The following is a 13366-nucleotide window of genomic DNA, read 5'->3' on the forward strand; positions in this document are numbered from 1 at the left end:
TACAAATTAGATAGTTGGGCAAACACGGACCCCTGGACACACCAGTGGTGGGATCAGGTGCCTAGGAGGAGTAAGCATCCCCTGTTGACATATAATATATATATATATATATATATATATATATATATATATAGTTTATATAATTGTAATTTCTTATGTTCATTATTTTGTGAACTTTACCTTAGGTGCTGCCTGATCCTTATTAGGCCTATGTTATACATAATAAAATACTGTTTAAAAAATAAATGACCTCTCTCCGTATTGAAAATTAGGTAATGATTTTACGAATGCAACTGTAATCCGTCATGCCGAATAGTTGACCTGAGACAAAATGAACGGTCATTCAAAATCGGTATTGCGAATGTGTTTATAATGGTAGTTTTTGTCCAGTGCGACAATTTAATGGCACAATTATGAATACGTGTCGTTTCGTTTCGTCAAACGCAATAATCGAAAACATAGTGCGCTATATGAATGACAAACAGAAAACCTGTAAACAGTGATTCGATTTCTTGGACATTGTCAAGTAGTGCACAACCTAATTTCGCTAAAATGTTTTAACTTTAAACTTAAAAGGTGCACTTTTCCCAGAACAGTACCGGACCATTCGATATCTGACATATTGGACAGTTTTCGACTTATTACCTACTTTCAAGATCTTTCTCATCACAAAACATGCTCAACCAAAATAAAAAAAAACCTGTTTGTGTTTATCCATGTGTTCACGCATATCAGTAACTGTTGATAGTTTATTACAAAAAGTCGAAACAGTGATTTCTGTAATCAGATAAATATCGTATTAAAAAAATAATCGATGTATCAGAACGTTGGTCTCTGGGAGGAGGGGATGTCCTTCGTTGAATGAGATGTATATGTATATAAGCAATATGATTATAATTAAACCTTCATAAAATGATAAATATGGACTTATTCAAAACTATTATAAGTGAAAGGTGAAGATAACGAACAGGAATCAATCTGATAACTCCTATAAGCAATACAAAATAGAGAGTTGGGCACACAGACCCCTGAACACACCAGAGGTGCCTAGGGGGAGTAAGCATCCTCTATCGACCGGTCACACCCGCCGTGAGCCCTATATCTTGATCAGGTAAATGGAGTTATCTGTAGTCAGAATCAGTGTGTCAAGAACGGACGAACAATTGGTATGAAACACTTCAGACATCATTTGGCCCAATGATAGGCTATATTGGCAAACTTGATCGTTACATTTTATAACGACAAAGAATTTGCGAAATGCTGATTTTAAACGAGACTGTTGAAACCCTTACAACTTGTTTGTCAGTAGGCTGCCTCGATATAAAAACTGCATACGCAGAACAAGTTCTTGCGTATCGAATCGGTTGTAATCATTGCATAACTAACACTGAACACCTACATGTACACAATCTTATGCTGATCATGTTGTAAACCAATCTCAACTGTTCGACTTATCGGAAAGACCCGAAAATGTGCGATTGGTTACATGAATTATGTGAAACGAACAGGCATATCTTGTTTATTCAACAGTTATCAAAACTTATTATACCCCCCGCAACAAGTTGTGTGTGTGTGGGGGGGGGGGGGGGGGGTATACTGGAATCGGGTTGTCCGTCTGTCTGTCTGTCCGTCTGTAGACGCAATGGTTTCCGGACTCTAAAGCATTATCCTTTCCACCTACCGTCACCATATCATATATATGGACTACCATGAGATGAAGATGTTTCCTATCGATTTTGGGGTCAAAAGGTCAAAGGTCAAGCCCACTGGACATCGAAGTAGCAATATGGTTTCCGGGCTCTAAAGCGTTATCCTTTCCACCTGCAGTCACCATATCATACATATGGACTACCCATGGGATGAAGATGTTCCCTATCGATTTTGGGGTCAAAAGGTCAAAGGTCAAGCACACTGGACATCGAAATAGCAATATGGTTTCCGGGCTATAAAGCGTTATCCTTTCCACCTACAGTCACCATATCATACATATGGACTACCCATGGGATGAAGATGTTCCCTATCGATTTTGGGGTCAAAATGTCAAAGGTCACGCGCACTGGACATCGAAGTAGCAATATGGTTCGGTTTGTCATGCCATTTGTTTTTTACACTCAGAAAAGAGGTAGTTTATACCTATTACCAACACCCTTTGGGAGATTGGGGTTAGCGGGGGGTATTCTTAGTGAGCATTGCTCACAGTACCTCTTGTTTCTTCTGTAAGATCAAAATCAAGCATTGATAAACAGCGGATAGACATGTGCTTCCTATCGTATTATCTGAAGTTGACACGGCCTCTCACCTCTGTCGGCGCGAGTTCGAATCCCGCTCGCGCCGGTAAGAGAGAAAGTTTCCCAGTTTACTTTCGGAAGGTCGGTGGTCTCTTCCCAGGTACATTGTATCTGGGTTCTCTCTTCCACCAATAAAACCTGGGCCACCAGATAACTGAAAAATTGTTGAGTGTGGCGGAAAACATCAACCAATCTTAAAGTTGTCGTTAGCAAAACTGGCTTAGATCCGCCACTGTACTCTTATTTTCCTATTTCAGGTTAGTTTATCGAAAATGTAAGTAGGATTTTAATTAATTTTACGATATTCACTGATCAAGTCATATTCTATTATATATAATAGCTTTGGAACTTCACTCCATATATGATACGATATTAAAGGTGCAAGCAGTAACTCTGGAGCAAGCTTTTCAGATTTTATTGGCATACTTTGTTGATTTATAAGTACAGATATTCTAAATGCAGTGTGTATCTTGTATGGCCCTCTTAGACTTACGTCAAGTAACTGTATCCCTTTTTCATTATCAATGATCGTGTAGCGAGTGACAGTGTGGTGAGAATCCCATCGTCATCGAAAGCAAGTTTTGATATGAGTCTAGCACGCTGATCACACGATGTTAGGAGAGTTGGTTCCGCAGGTCTTGAGTACAACCCTGGACGGGCGGAAGTGGGTATTAGAATATAGTGAATGTTTCTGTGCTTGATATAAAATATTTCTTCGTATCGAAAAGATATTGAATTATTTTCAATATTTCTTCAATGAAGGCAGTTATGCTTATTTAGGAGTTCACTGCAATCATCTATTAGGGGTGAAACGATACATCGCGATGCGGCCGAATCGCGATGTAGAGGTCTCGATTCGATGTTCGATTTATTCCGGGTCTGCTTCAGTTCGATACGGTTCTAGAATCATAGCATACATTGTTTTTGATAACACGGTTTCTGATTGGCCAATGGAATTGAATATTGCCCAATCAACGAACGAGTAAACTTTGCTGTACCAAAATCGACACAGTCGAGTTGAAAAATGCACCCTCAATGTATAAATCCTGGGTATAGTGACAGTTCGGCTTTAGGACAAGTGATAAGAGTGTTGCTTTATGTTAAACGTTTTTATATTATGTAGAATTTATCTGCAGACAACAATAATTACAATAAACATAAAAAAATCTAAGCATTATAAAGAATTTGGAACATGCTATTGTATCGAATAAAAAATCATCGAATCGAGACTAAAGTATCGAATCGAATCGAGAAGGTACTGTATCGTTTCACCCTATCATTTATGTGCGTTTTTCAGAATGTGTGCGATATTGGAATGTAGAAGTATTGCCAAAACGGCGTAAAACCATAAACAATCAATCAATCAGAATGTATAAAACGAAATAATAATAAAAACTTCAAAGTCCACTAATCAGTACAATTGACAATGCTCATTATATATTGCCATTTCTTGATTTGAATTGAACACATTTAATATCAAATGGATTTTTGATTTGACTAAGTATATGTATAATGTATGTATATACATGCCTGTACATCACATGTACGTAAAACAATGTAAAAGTCAAACTCTGTATGAAATAGAAACATATAATCATTACTTTGATGTAAACGGATGTGAAAGCAAGCAGAAATTAAAGGCACAGCCTCCAACAGTTATTGAATTAATCATACTAATCGTGCATATATTATATACTGCATCCACAATTTAAAACATTTCCATTCTTCATTGTCAAAATTCCAATTCGATTGCGCAATACTATGAATGTGCTAGTTTCTTCTGAGTCCGTTACGTCACAAACAGGTGCTCTAGCACTAAGGTCAGTATCCAAAGGGTTGGTATAATTAGTAGACCTTTGAGAAATACCGCTGTCACAGGTCCCCATACATACTGAGTACGACACCCCGGCAGGGAAAAGAATATCTTGATCAAATCCCAGATCAGAAAATGACACAAATTCTTCATGCCTACAACATTTTTGAGTATCCGATACTGAGGAACAATTATGTATAAATCGTTTAGATCGATGGTTATGCCTAAATCGGTATATAAGAAATGGCCTATGAACTCTCAATTTCTTTTGCTTCTTTTTCTTCTTTGTGTGTCTCTGTTTCCTTTTATTGCCTTTTCCTTTATTTTTCTTAGTCTTCTTCCGTTTTCGACGTGATGGATGAGTTTTTAACGGAAATGTTATCTTCGTTCGGCTGTTGCATCGTTTACAGTCTATGCACATAGATAGCGTTCTGTTGTTCCGGTTTTCCACACTTTTCATCACAGATAGCGGAAGTGACACTTTATACCATGCTGTGTCACTTGGCCGAACTTTTAATTTGGCGACAGTCGTCTTTCGTTTAGTTCCGGATAGTAGAGAAAATACTTTTAAGACAACCCGTCTTGTTCTTTTACGACGTTTTTTAACTTTGAAATAGATGTAAATATCTGCTCCAAGTATATCAACACCCTCCTCCAAGTACTCATCGGGAACTCTAAACGTCATACACTTTGGGTCCATTGTGGTTTCTAAAAATAGACACAACCTATTTAATGATTTATCAGTCTCCTCTGTATCTCTACACTGTTTACACGAATATATACGTAATATCATTTCTTTGATCTTACGACTTAGAATATGTCCTCAGAACCCCCTTGCTTGTCGTAAGAGGCGACTATATAGGGCGGTTCTTCGGATGAGACCACAAAAACCGAGGTCCCGTGTCACAGCAGGTGTGTCACGATAAAGATTCCTCCCTGCTCAAAGGGCATAAGCTCAGAGCAACGGCATTAGTGACGTCTCCATATGAGTGAAATATTCTCTCTCGAGAGACGTTAAACAATATATAATCAACCAATCATATACATGTATACTTAGCTACAATAATGTAGCCCTATCCGAGTTGGTTTTTTTTTTCCTTCTGACGTTTTCGGGATAAGGCTACAGTTCCAAAGGATCTCCGTAATGATGCAAAATAATTCTATGAATAACCGATAATAAACTCCGTGTATTAGTCTCAAATGTTGTTTACACCAAAAGGAGTACCAACTTTGTGCTTGGGCATTTCTAATAAAGGTGTTTTTCATTAAACATCATGTACAGCATGCTAAATTCTTCGTCTGCTCCGTCATACTTGTTATCGCGAGATCTCGTAGGTGGATTTACTGAAAAACCTAAACATTGACAATTTGCGCGAAAATGTAGTTACTCGAGCCACTCCGACAAAGAAAGGAAAATCATTTGGTTGCGGAAAGAATTTACATTCTGCTATTCATTTTTAAACTTGATATTAAATCTAAACCTTTTTAATACCGACATAATAGCTTTTTCCTCCGTACTTGTCCATTGATGTAAATACTACCTTATATGGCATATGCAAATAACTTAACAATCGGAAGTTGAAACTTCAGTACATCAACCATGGTGAACAAATATGAATCGAGAAATTAGAATATACCGAAATTGTTGAAAACAGTAGAATAGATCCTCACAAGTCGTAAGTTGCAGGTTGTCAATTTATACCATTACGGAGATCCTAAGGAGTTGTAGCCCTCTACCCCCCACCCCAAGAAAAATATCGGAGAGGGCTACATTATTGCAGCTAATGTATACTGTATATATGAATATTTCTTTATTGGATACAGTGGAGAGAAAGGATGTAATTATACATGGATTACCAATATCTTTATCAACACCGATAGCTAAATAAAAATGGAATATGAAAGCTAAATATAATCCAATGTTCCACAAACAACCCCGCTAATGGGAGTTTAAAATACAAACTTTAATAGTAATTATATAAAAAAAATATATAGATTTTTCAATATCTAGTTCATGCATAAATCTTTAAGTGTTGACGTCATTAAGTAACACAAATAGTCATATGAATGGTGTAAAATTAACGATTTTAGGGGTAAATTAAAATAAAATGAATAGGGTAATTAAAGGGACTGATTCACGATTTTCCCCAAAAATTTCTTTTTCACTTTTAATGATCAAAATTTACTGTCTAATGTGTTTAAAAGAGTTCACATAAAAATTAAGGCTGTACATTATCAAAGAAGCTCAATTTAGAGAGTTTATTGTTTGTTTTGTAAACAAAGATTGCGGTATGTTATTGTTAATGAAATTTTCAAAAGAAATGGTTATCGATGTAAGTTTATTATACATGTATCTTCCACATTTTGAGCATTTGGGGGGCAAATGTGTCATCTAAAAGTTAAAATTTGTGACTATGCAAAATTAAGATGCTTTATATTACAAAATCAATATTTCACTTGTTTGTTTGTATACATAAAAAGACTCGAGTCTTTGTTTACATAACACAGATTTAAGGCTAAAATATTGCTTTAATTCATTCTTGCATTCAGAAGGTCAAGATTTTGGCTGTCAATATTAAATAAGTTATATTTTTAATGTTTACCATCAAAAATGAAAAGTATTTTTATCAATAATCGTGAATCAGTCCCTTTAAATCTAAATTATTTTCATCTGTGTGGATTGGTTGTAATAGTTAAATGCACAGTACCATAGATCCCTTATTTTACGCGAGTAATTGATATCGCGAAATGACTCGAATATAGTACTTGCCCTATTAGTATGTTTCCAAAGAGAATTTCCTCTATATAAAATTATTTCATACAAAATCATATATTTTCAAACAATTTTCCTGAACGCATTTCTTGATCAATTTTGATGAAATGAAAGGTACTGATCGCAGAAGTATTCACATTATCGTCTAATAAATTCAACATAATTATGCAATAATCTATTGTAAAGATATGACAATTCTTAAACGAAGTTTAATTTGAGAGTATTTACTCTTTATATAAGTACGTGTAATTTTGGAATAAAAAATCAGCATTATGAATAAACTGTTATCTCTCTGCAATATTTCATCGTAACATTTCTTTTCTAAATTATGACTGTTACTTCTGATATTTCTGATCAAAATGGTGTTAGTTTCATTCAAATAGAGGGAAAATTGGCTCATGGGGAAGATTTTGAAAATATATATAGTTCTGTATGACATATGTAGTGGAAATGTTCTTTTGGGGACATACTAAAGGTCAAGTATTGTGCATCAATCGCGATAACATAAATTCGCAAGCGCTCTGTTGATCAAGAGTCGTGTAATTTAGCAATGTAGAAATAAGAGCGAGTAATTTTATTTTGTGAGTGATATTTCTCGCGAAATTACTCGATGATAAATTCCTCGCGTATATTTAAGAATTTGCATTAACACCTGTCAATACGGATGTGGAAACAAAATGTCGGAGTCTAGGTTTAGGACACTGTAGTACTATAGTACTGGTATTGAGATGACAGCTACAGGATCCATGAAATGGGGATTGTTCAGTGTATTTTATTCCAGCATTATTGTCTATCGTGAAACGGGATCCTTCCAAAAGCTCATATAACTACGTACGAAACAGTGAAAATAACAAATCGTAGTCAATCTCATAAATCCTATAAAAAATGAGAGAGAGAGAGAGAGAGAGAGAGAGAGAGAGAGAGATCGAGAGAGATCTGGATTGGACACACTAAAGGTGGGAAGCCTCTTTGGAACAAGTAATATTCGCTGACCAGTCACACCCGCCCACGCCATGTGCCCTCTATCAACGGAGTAATTTATAATCAAAATCAGTATGTAAAGAACGGCCAACACGTGGTATGAAACACCCCAGACATGCACTGACATATCGAAACAACACCATAGGCATGCGCAAGTGGACTGACGGGAAGTTGACGATGGGGAAGCTGAAATCATCGAGTTTGTCATAAAGTAGAATTATTAGTTCGCTGTTAACGCCTATGTTCAATAAAATATCCAAATATGGAGTAGAAGTGGAAAACTATCAAGTATCTTTGATTTCGAGTGTACTGGGATATATCGAAACTATGAATGAATGAAAGTGAGTATAGTTAATGGATAAAACGTCGACGGTGTATCTAAATGTCGAGTTGAAGGTCATAGCAAGATAATTCTTCTAACTAGTATGTAGCTGATTTTGAATAAATACCGTCTCATAATAATACAAACAAACAGGTCAGTTAATATACTGAACTTAACAGGCATTAATTTACTAAAATTGTCATCGATAAAAATATGGGAATAACTTTCAGGTATACTATGTTAAATGTCAGTTGAATTACAGGCTGTAGGCTGTGCTTGTTGCATATAAATCCATTTCATGATGATATACCGGTATTTCTGAATGAAATGCAATAAGATGTCAAACGATATTTATGATATAACACAAGATATTACAGGGGTTTCTGTGGTCTCGTTTATAGTCGGTATTTCGCCAGTTCTATGGCCGTTAAGGTGATCTAATTTACACATACAACCTGTCATTGGGTCGAATGCTGTCTGACGTGTTTCATACCGATTGTTAGGTGGTTCGCTAGAAAGTGAATTAGACCGCACATTGTCTGATCCGGATGTGGGGTCATACCGGATATGGCCGGTCAGCGGGTGGTCCTGGCTCCTCCTGGAAACATCTGGGTGTGTCCCAGGGGTCCATTAGTGCCCTGCTCTCAATTTTACGGTCTTTGTGTGATTGATCACTGTTTGTTATCTTTATTCATCTTCTTACATCGTTTAAAATTTGTTCAAATGATATGGTTTTTTTTTGTCGACCAGGATTTAAACACAACGTCTAACAATAACGTTAGCTACATTTGTACAAGTCTGTAGCTCTCTGGGGAGACTAAACAACTCCAAATCCAGTAATTATCAAACCCTTCACTTAGCGCAATTATTTTGGGCGCAAGATAACTTCTCCGTGTTTTCGTCAACACTACATTTGTGTCAATACATACCTTTAAACTATTATCATAGCCCTATTTGCACTGAAAGAGATAGAGGAAACCTTCGAACAAAAATGAACGGAACTGGTAATTTAACATGGTTACGTAAATAGACGAACTTCGTTAATTTTGAGAGTTGACTGTCTGGGGTCTTGTCACAGGTCGTAGTATATTTAAAGCGGCTAAAAAACACCCAATCGATGAGCTGGAAAAACTACATTGTTACGATGACTGGAGCGAAGTTCTCTTGTCCATATCAGTGCTACTGGGCTTTGGGTATGATATTACTAAATGATTAGTAATTTTACTGCATGTTTTTGTCAACTTTCATCCTCATTTTAAGTACTACATGTAAAATGGCTGCCAGTAGAGGATGATGTCACTTGATATGCCAGTTCATCACATGATATTAATCTTTGACATATAATTATTTCATTACTACAGCGAGGCGGATCGCGTCAAGTCGAAAGGCGCGGATCAGCATACCAAACGAGACGCGAAGAGTCGAGTTTGATATGAGGATCCGTGCTTTTCAACGATACGTGATCGAACTCTTCAGTTCAAGTTACTGTAATAATCATAAAACTATAATTATATATCCATTTTTAGGTACACGTTTATAAGATAATGAATTTGATTATCAAAATTTCAAACATACGTTGATATTATATCTATGTACGCAGTTTTGTCTGTGACTTTCCATAGACAACGTGCGCCAATACATTGGCATCATCAATTTCAGAAACCACGTGATCTGGAATCAGTTTACCCCAGTATGGTGGTCCGGAAAGATGGATCATATCTTGTAAATTTAACATGATCAAAACACGGATTATTGATAGGTATCTAATTTTAGATAATTTTATGGAACACTTGCCTGCTGGACTTGAGAACACTGGTTTTGGTTTGATCACAGGGGGCGTGACTTTCTCCACCTCTTTTTTATCGAAATCTGGCGGTTTTATAGGTGTGAAAATGATGCCGGGTGCTGTGTCCTTTCTCGCCTGTCCACCTCTGTTATCACATCGAATAATTTCACAAATTCGGCGTTTTATTTGATCTTTCCAGATCTTTGGTTTTAGATTTATGCTTCTAATGCCCGACTGTCTCCCTGCAGGTGTGAGGTTAAAATCTGCTATAATATTAGTAAAATTTTACAGGTTAGGTGTTCATATTAATAAGGTGTAAGCATTCTTATTCGGCACAAACATAATTGTTTAATTTGTCCATTTACAATCGATCCGGGTTAGAATAAGCCCTCAGTACCCCTTGCTTGTCATAAGAGGCGACTAAATGGGGCGGTGCTTTAGATGAGATCACAACAAACGAGGCCCCGCGTCACAGCAGGTGTGGCACGATAAAGATCCCTTCCTGCTTAAAGGCCGTTAGCGCCGATAATAGGCCTATATTTTACAGTCCTTTCACCGGGAATGGTGACGTCTCCATATGAGTGAAATATTCTCGAACGTTAAACAATATACAACCAACCGACCATTTTACAATCGGTGTTGTTAGTTTGTATACCGCGTTTCGTTCTATTGAATAATTTTGCACTGATATCGATATGCCGCTAGCACCAGATTGATAACTGAAGGTACAATATAAACATATTTGTATGGGTTTCATTTCAACAAATGTTTCCCAACATTATATAACTTCATAGACATCATAACGAAATTCCGTACATTATTATCACTAAACATAGATGTTAATTGCAAATTAACAACTCATCTTCATGGCAAAGGAGATGAATTTAGTTTCTCCATCGTCAACTTCCCATATTTACATGTACATATATGTAGCAATATATCATTATGTCTCTCAACTGATCCGATACATATGAGCATGTTCTGCGTATGATCATTTTTTTTAAAAATCGAGGCAGGATACTGTATAGATGGCGTTACAGGGGTTTCAACAGTCTCGTTTAAAGTCAACATTTCGCAAATTCTATGGCCGTTACATTGTATAACGATGTAATTTACAAATACAACCCGTCATTAAGTCGAATGTGCTCTGACGTGTTTCATGTCAATTGTTAGGCTGTTCTTTACATACTAATTTTGACTACGGAGTACTCCGTTTACCTGATGCTCACGGCGGATGTGACCAGTCGACAGGGAATGCTTACTACTCCTACACACCTGACCCCGCCTTTAGTATACTAGTATCCAGGGGTCCATGTTTGCCCTACTCCTAATTTTGCATTCCTCATAGGAATTGCGAGATTGTTCATTATCTTCACTTTTTCATTTTGATATTAAGATCTATCACAAGATAACTTTTATCCACATAATCTGAAGAATTAATTTAAATATATAAATAAAGAGTAACAATACCTACCTGTTTGTTTTTTAGTCTGTGGCCATGAAAACTCCTTTGTGTAATAAAATTGTACAGATAGGATGGATATGATGACCCATAACGCTGTGTTGGAGATGGTTAAGGGGATTAAAAAGCACATGGTCCCTTGTCTTTAATAGACCTATATAAATAAAGAAAGAATTGTTATTCAATACTTGTTACATAATTAAAATTATGTTGGTCTTAAATAAAATTTGTTTAGTGTGTACACGTATGTACATACATGTATCATACTATACTCCGCACTGTGGTAAATGGTAATGGATTCCCTGAATCCATACTGGAGTTGCAATGTGTTTCATTAAATAAACACTCGTACGAGTTTGTCTAGCTAGTCCACCACCATTATGTTCTTAACATTGATAGAGGGTTTCAGGTTACAATGACGATACAGTTAGAAAAGGATAAAAGATTTCAAAAGATCACACTTAATGTACATGCACATGCAGTAATTAGGATAAAGATCAGAATAATAAAATCGATATAGCGCCTTACATGTATATAAAACAAATTACTCTAAGGTGCTTTACAAGGGTAAGAAGAGGAATGCACCGATAAAACAAAGAATTGAGCAGCACTTTTGAGCTGTTCATGGTCAATATGAACGGATTTGGATTTTAGGCGAAGTCTGTGAATCGAGCTAGCTAGGAAAATGCGATCTGTAATATAAATATAATTAAGGTAACTCCATACTCGCAGTTTTATCTGATACAAGTTTGAAAAATGTATTTATTTCCATTCATTAGAGTTAAAACTAACAAATTATCAAATAAAATACATATGGCATAACACTTTTTAAGATACGAGACGTACATAAACAGAATCATATATCACCGTCAGAAAATTGCAATTTTCCTTAAACAGCGTTATCAAAATTTCATACAAACTGGTTATGACGATATAGTAGCATTCATAACAATTTCATGAAACTGTATCTTCCCAAAAATATATAAAATGTCTGTAAAAATAAAGGAAATCTATCGCATAATAGACTTGATAAAGAAATCAATAGAAACAGAGTTATTGCCCTTGGATTCAATAATTTAAAACGTATCATTGATTATTCATTTATAACTAAGACTTTTAAAATAATTTATTTTTAACAAGATTTTTTACAATAACTATCGGAAAAGACTCCAACAAAATTCATGTTCCTATCACGCATAAATGTAAATAAATCATTGATTTTGCAAAATCTGATGACATCACAGGAGGGTGGAATTACTTTAAATGAAATTAAATGAGATTTGACATTTGACATCCGATTGTATTCGATAGGTAAAAGGTGGGGTGTTTTGGTGGGGTTTTTTTGTGTTTGATAATTAAAAACAACCAGTTTATACTTGTTAGAATCTAAATAGGTAGTTGATAAAAAATAAGTTTTAAGACTTTCATACCTGAAAGTCATGAAGAAAAAACAGCAACACACAATGTGGAGAATTTTTACTTGACGTTCATGATTTTGACATTTATAACTATTCCCTGACACCCATTAACATTGAGGGTGCATCCACGTACACAAGTGAGTTCAATAAGTAAATGTCAGCGCGGATTAATACAGCCAGGAATAGAAGGGACCATCAAACTCTGCATACACTGTGATGTCGTAGGCTTAGTAGTAAGAAAACATAGTTAGAAATTTAGTGTAAACATATCAGTAAATTGAGTAATAAGCAATTTGTATTGAATTTTAAAATGAAGACAAAATTAAGAAATAATCTGTCGTTAAAGATTAAAAATTTTCTCGATAGGGAGTAATGAATAAGATACGTAAATTCTATAATCTGAAAGTCAATGTTTGAAATAACCGTGCGCCCGACCGTCCGAGACGCATACATTTGCTACGGGCGACCACATTTCTTGGTATATACGCCCGCGACCGGACGTGTGAAAATTTCCGTGAAAAAT

At 35.8% G+C, this 13366-nt stretch overlaps 1 protein-coding gene across 1 annotated transcript in view; it reads right to left on the minus strand.

Moving 5' to 3' along the window:
• Positions 1-2690: 2690 nt before the first annotated feature.
• Positions 2691-13366, minus strand: part of LOC125665600 (inhibin beta A chain-like) — a 32200-nt gene continuing 21524 nt past the window's right edge. Inside the window, exons 2-4 of the mRNA XM_048898313.2 lie at positions 11438-11579; positions 9972-10229; positions 2691-4809 (exon numbers count right to left, since the gene is read on the minus strand). Coding sequence (XP_048754270.1) covers positions 3977-4809; positions 9972-10229; positions 11438-11558 — 1212 coding nt within the window. The 5' untranslated portion in view covers positions 11559-11579 and the 3' untranslated portion in view covers positions 2691-3976. The remainder of the gene's footprint in view (positions 4810-9971; positions 10230-11437; positions 11580-13366) is intronic.

This window comes from Ostrea edulis, chromosome 10, assembly GCF_947568905.1.
Source record: "Ostrea edulis chromosome 10, xbOstEdul1.1, whole genome shotgun sequence".
Lineage (NCBI taxonomy): Eukaryota > Metazoa > Mollusca > Bivalvia > Ostreida > Ostreidae > Ostrea > Ostrea edulis.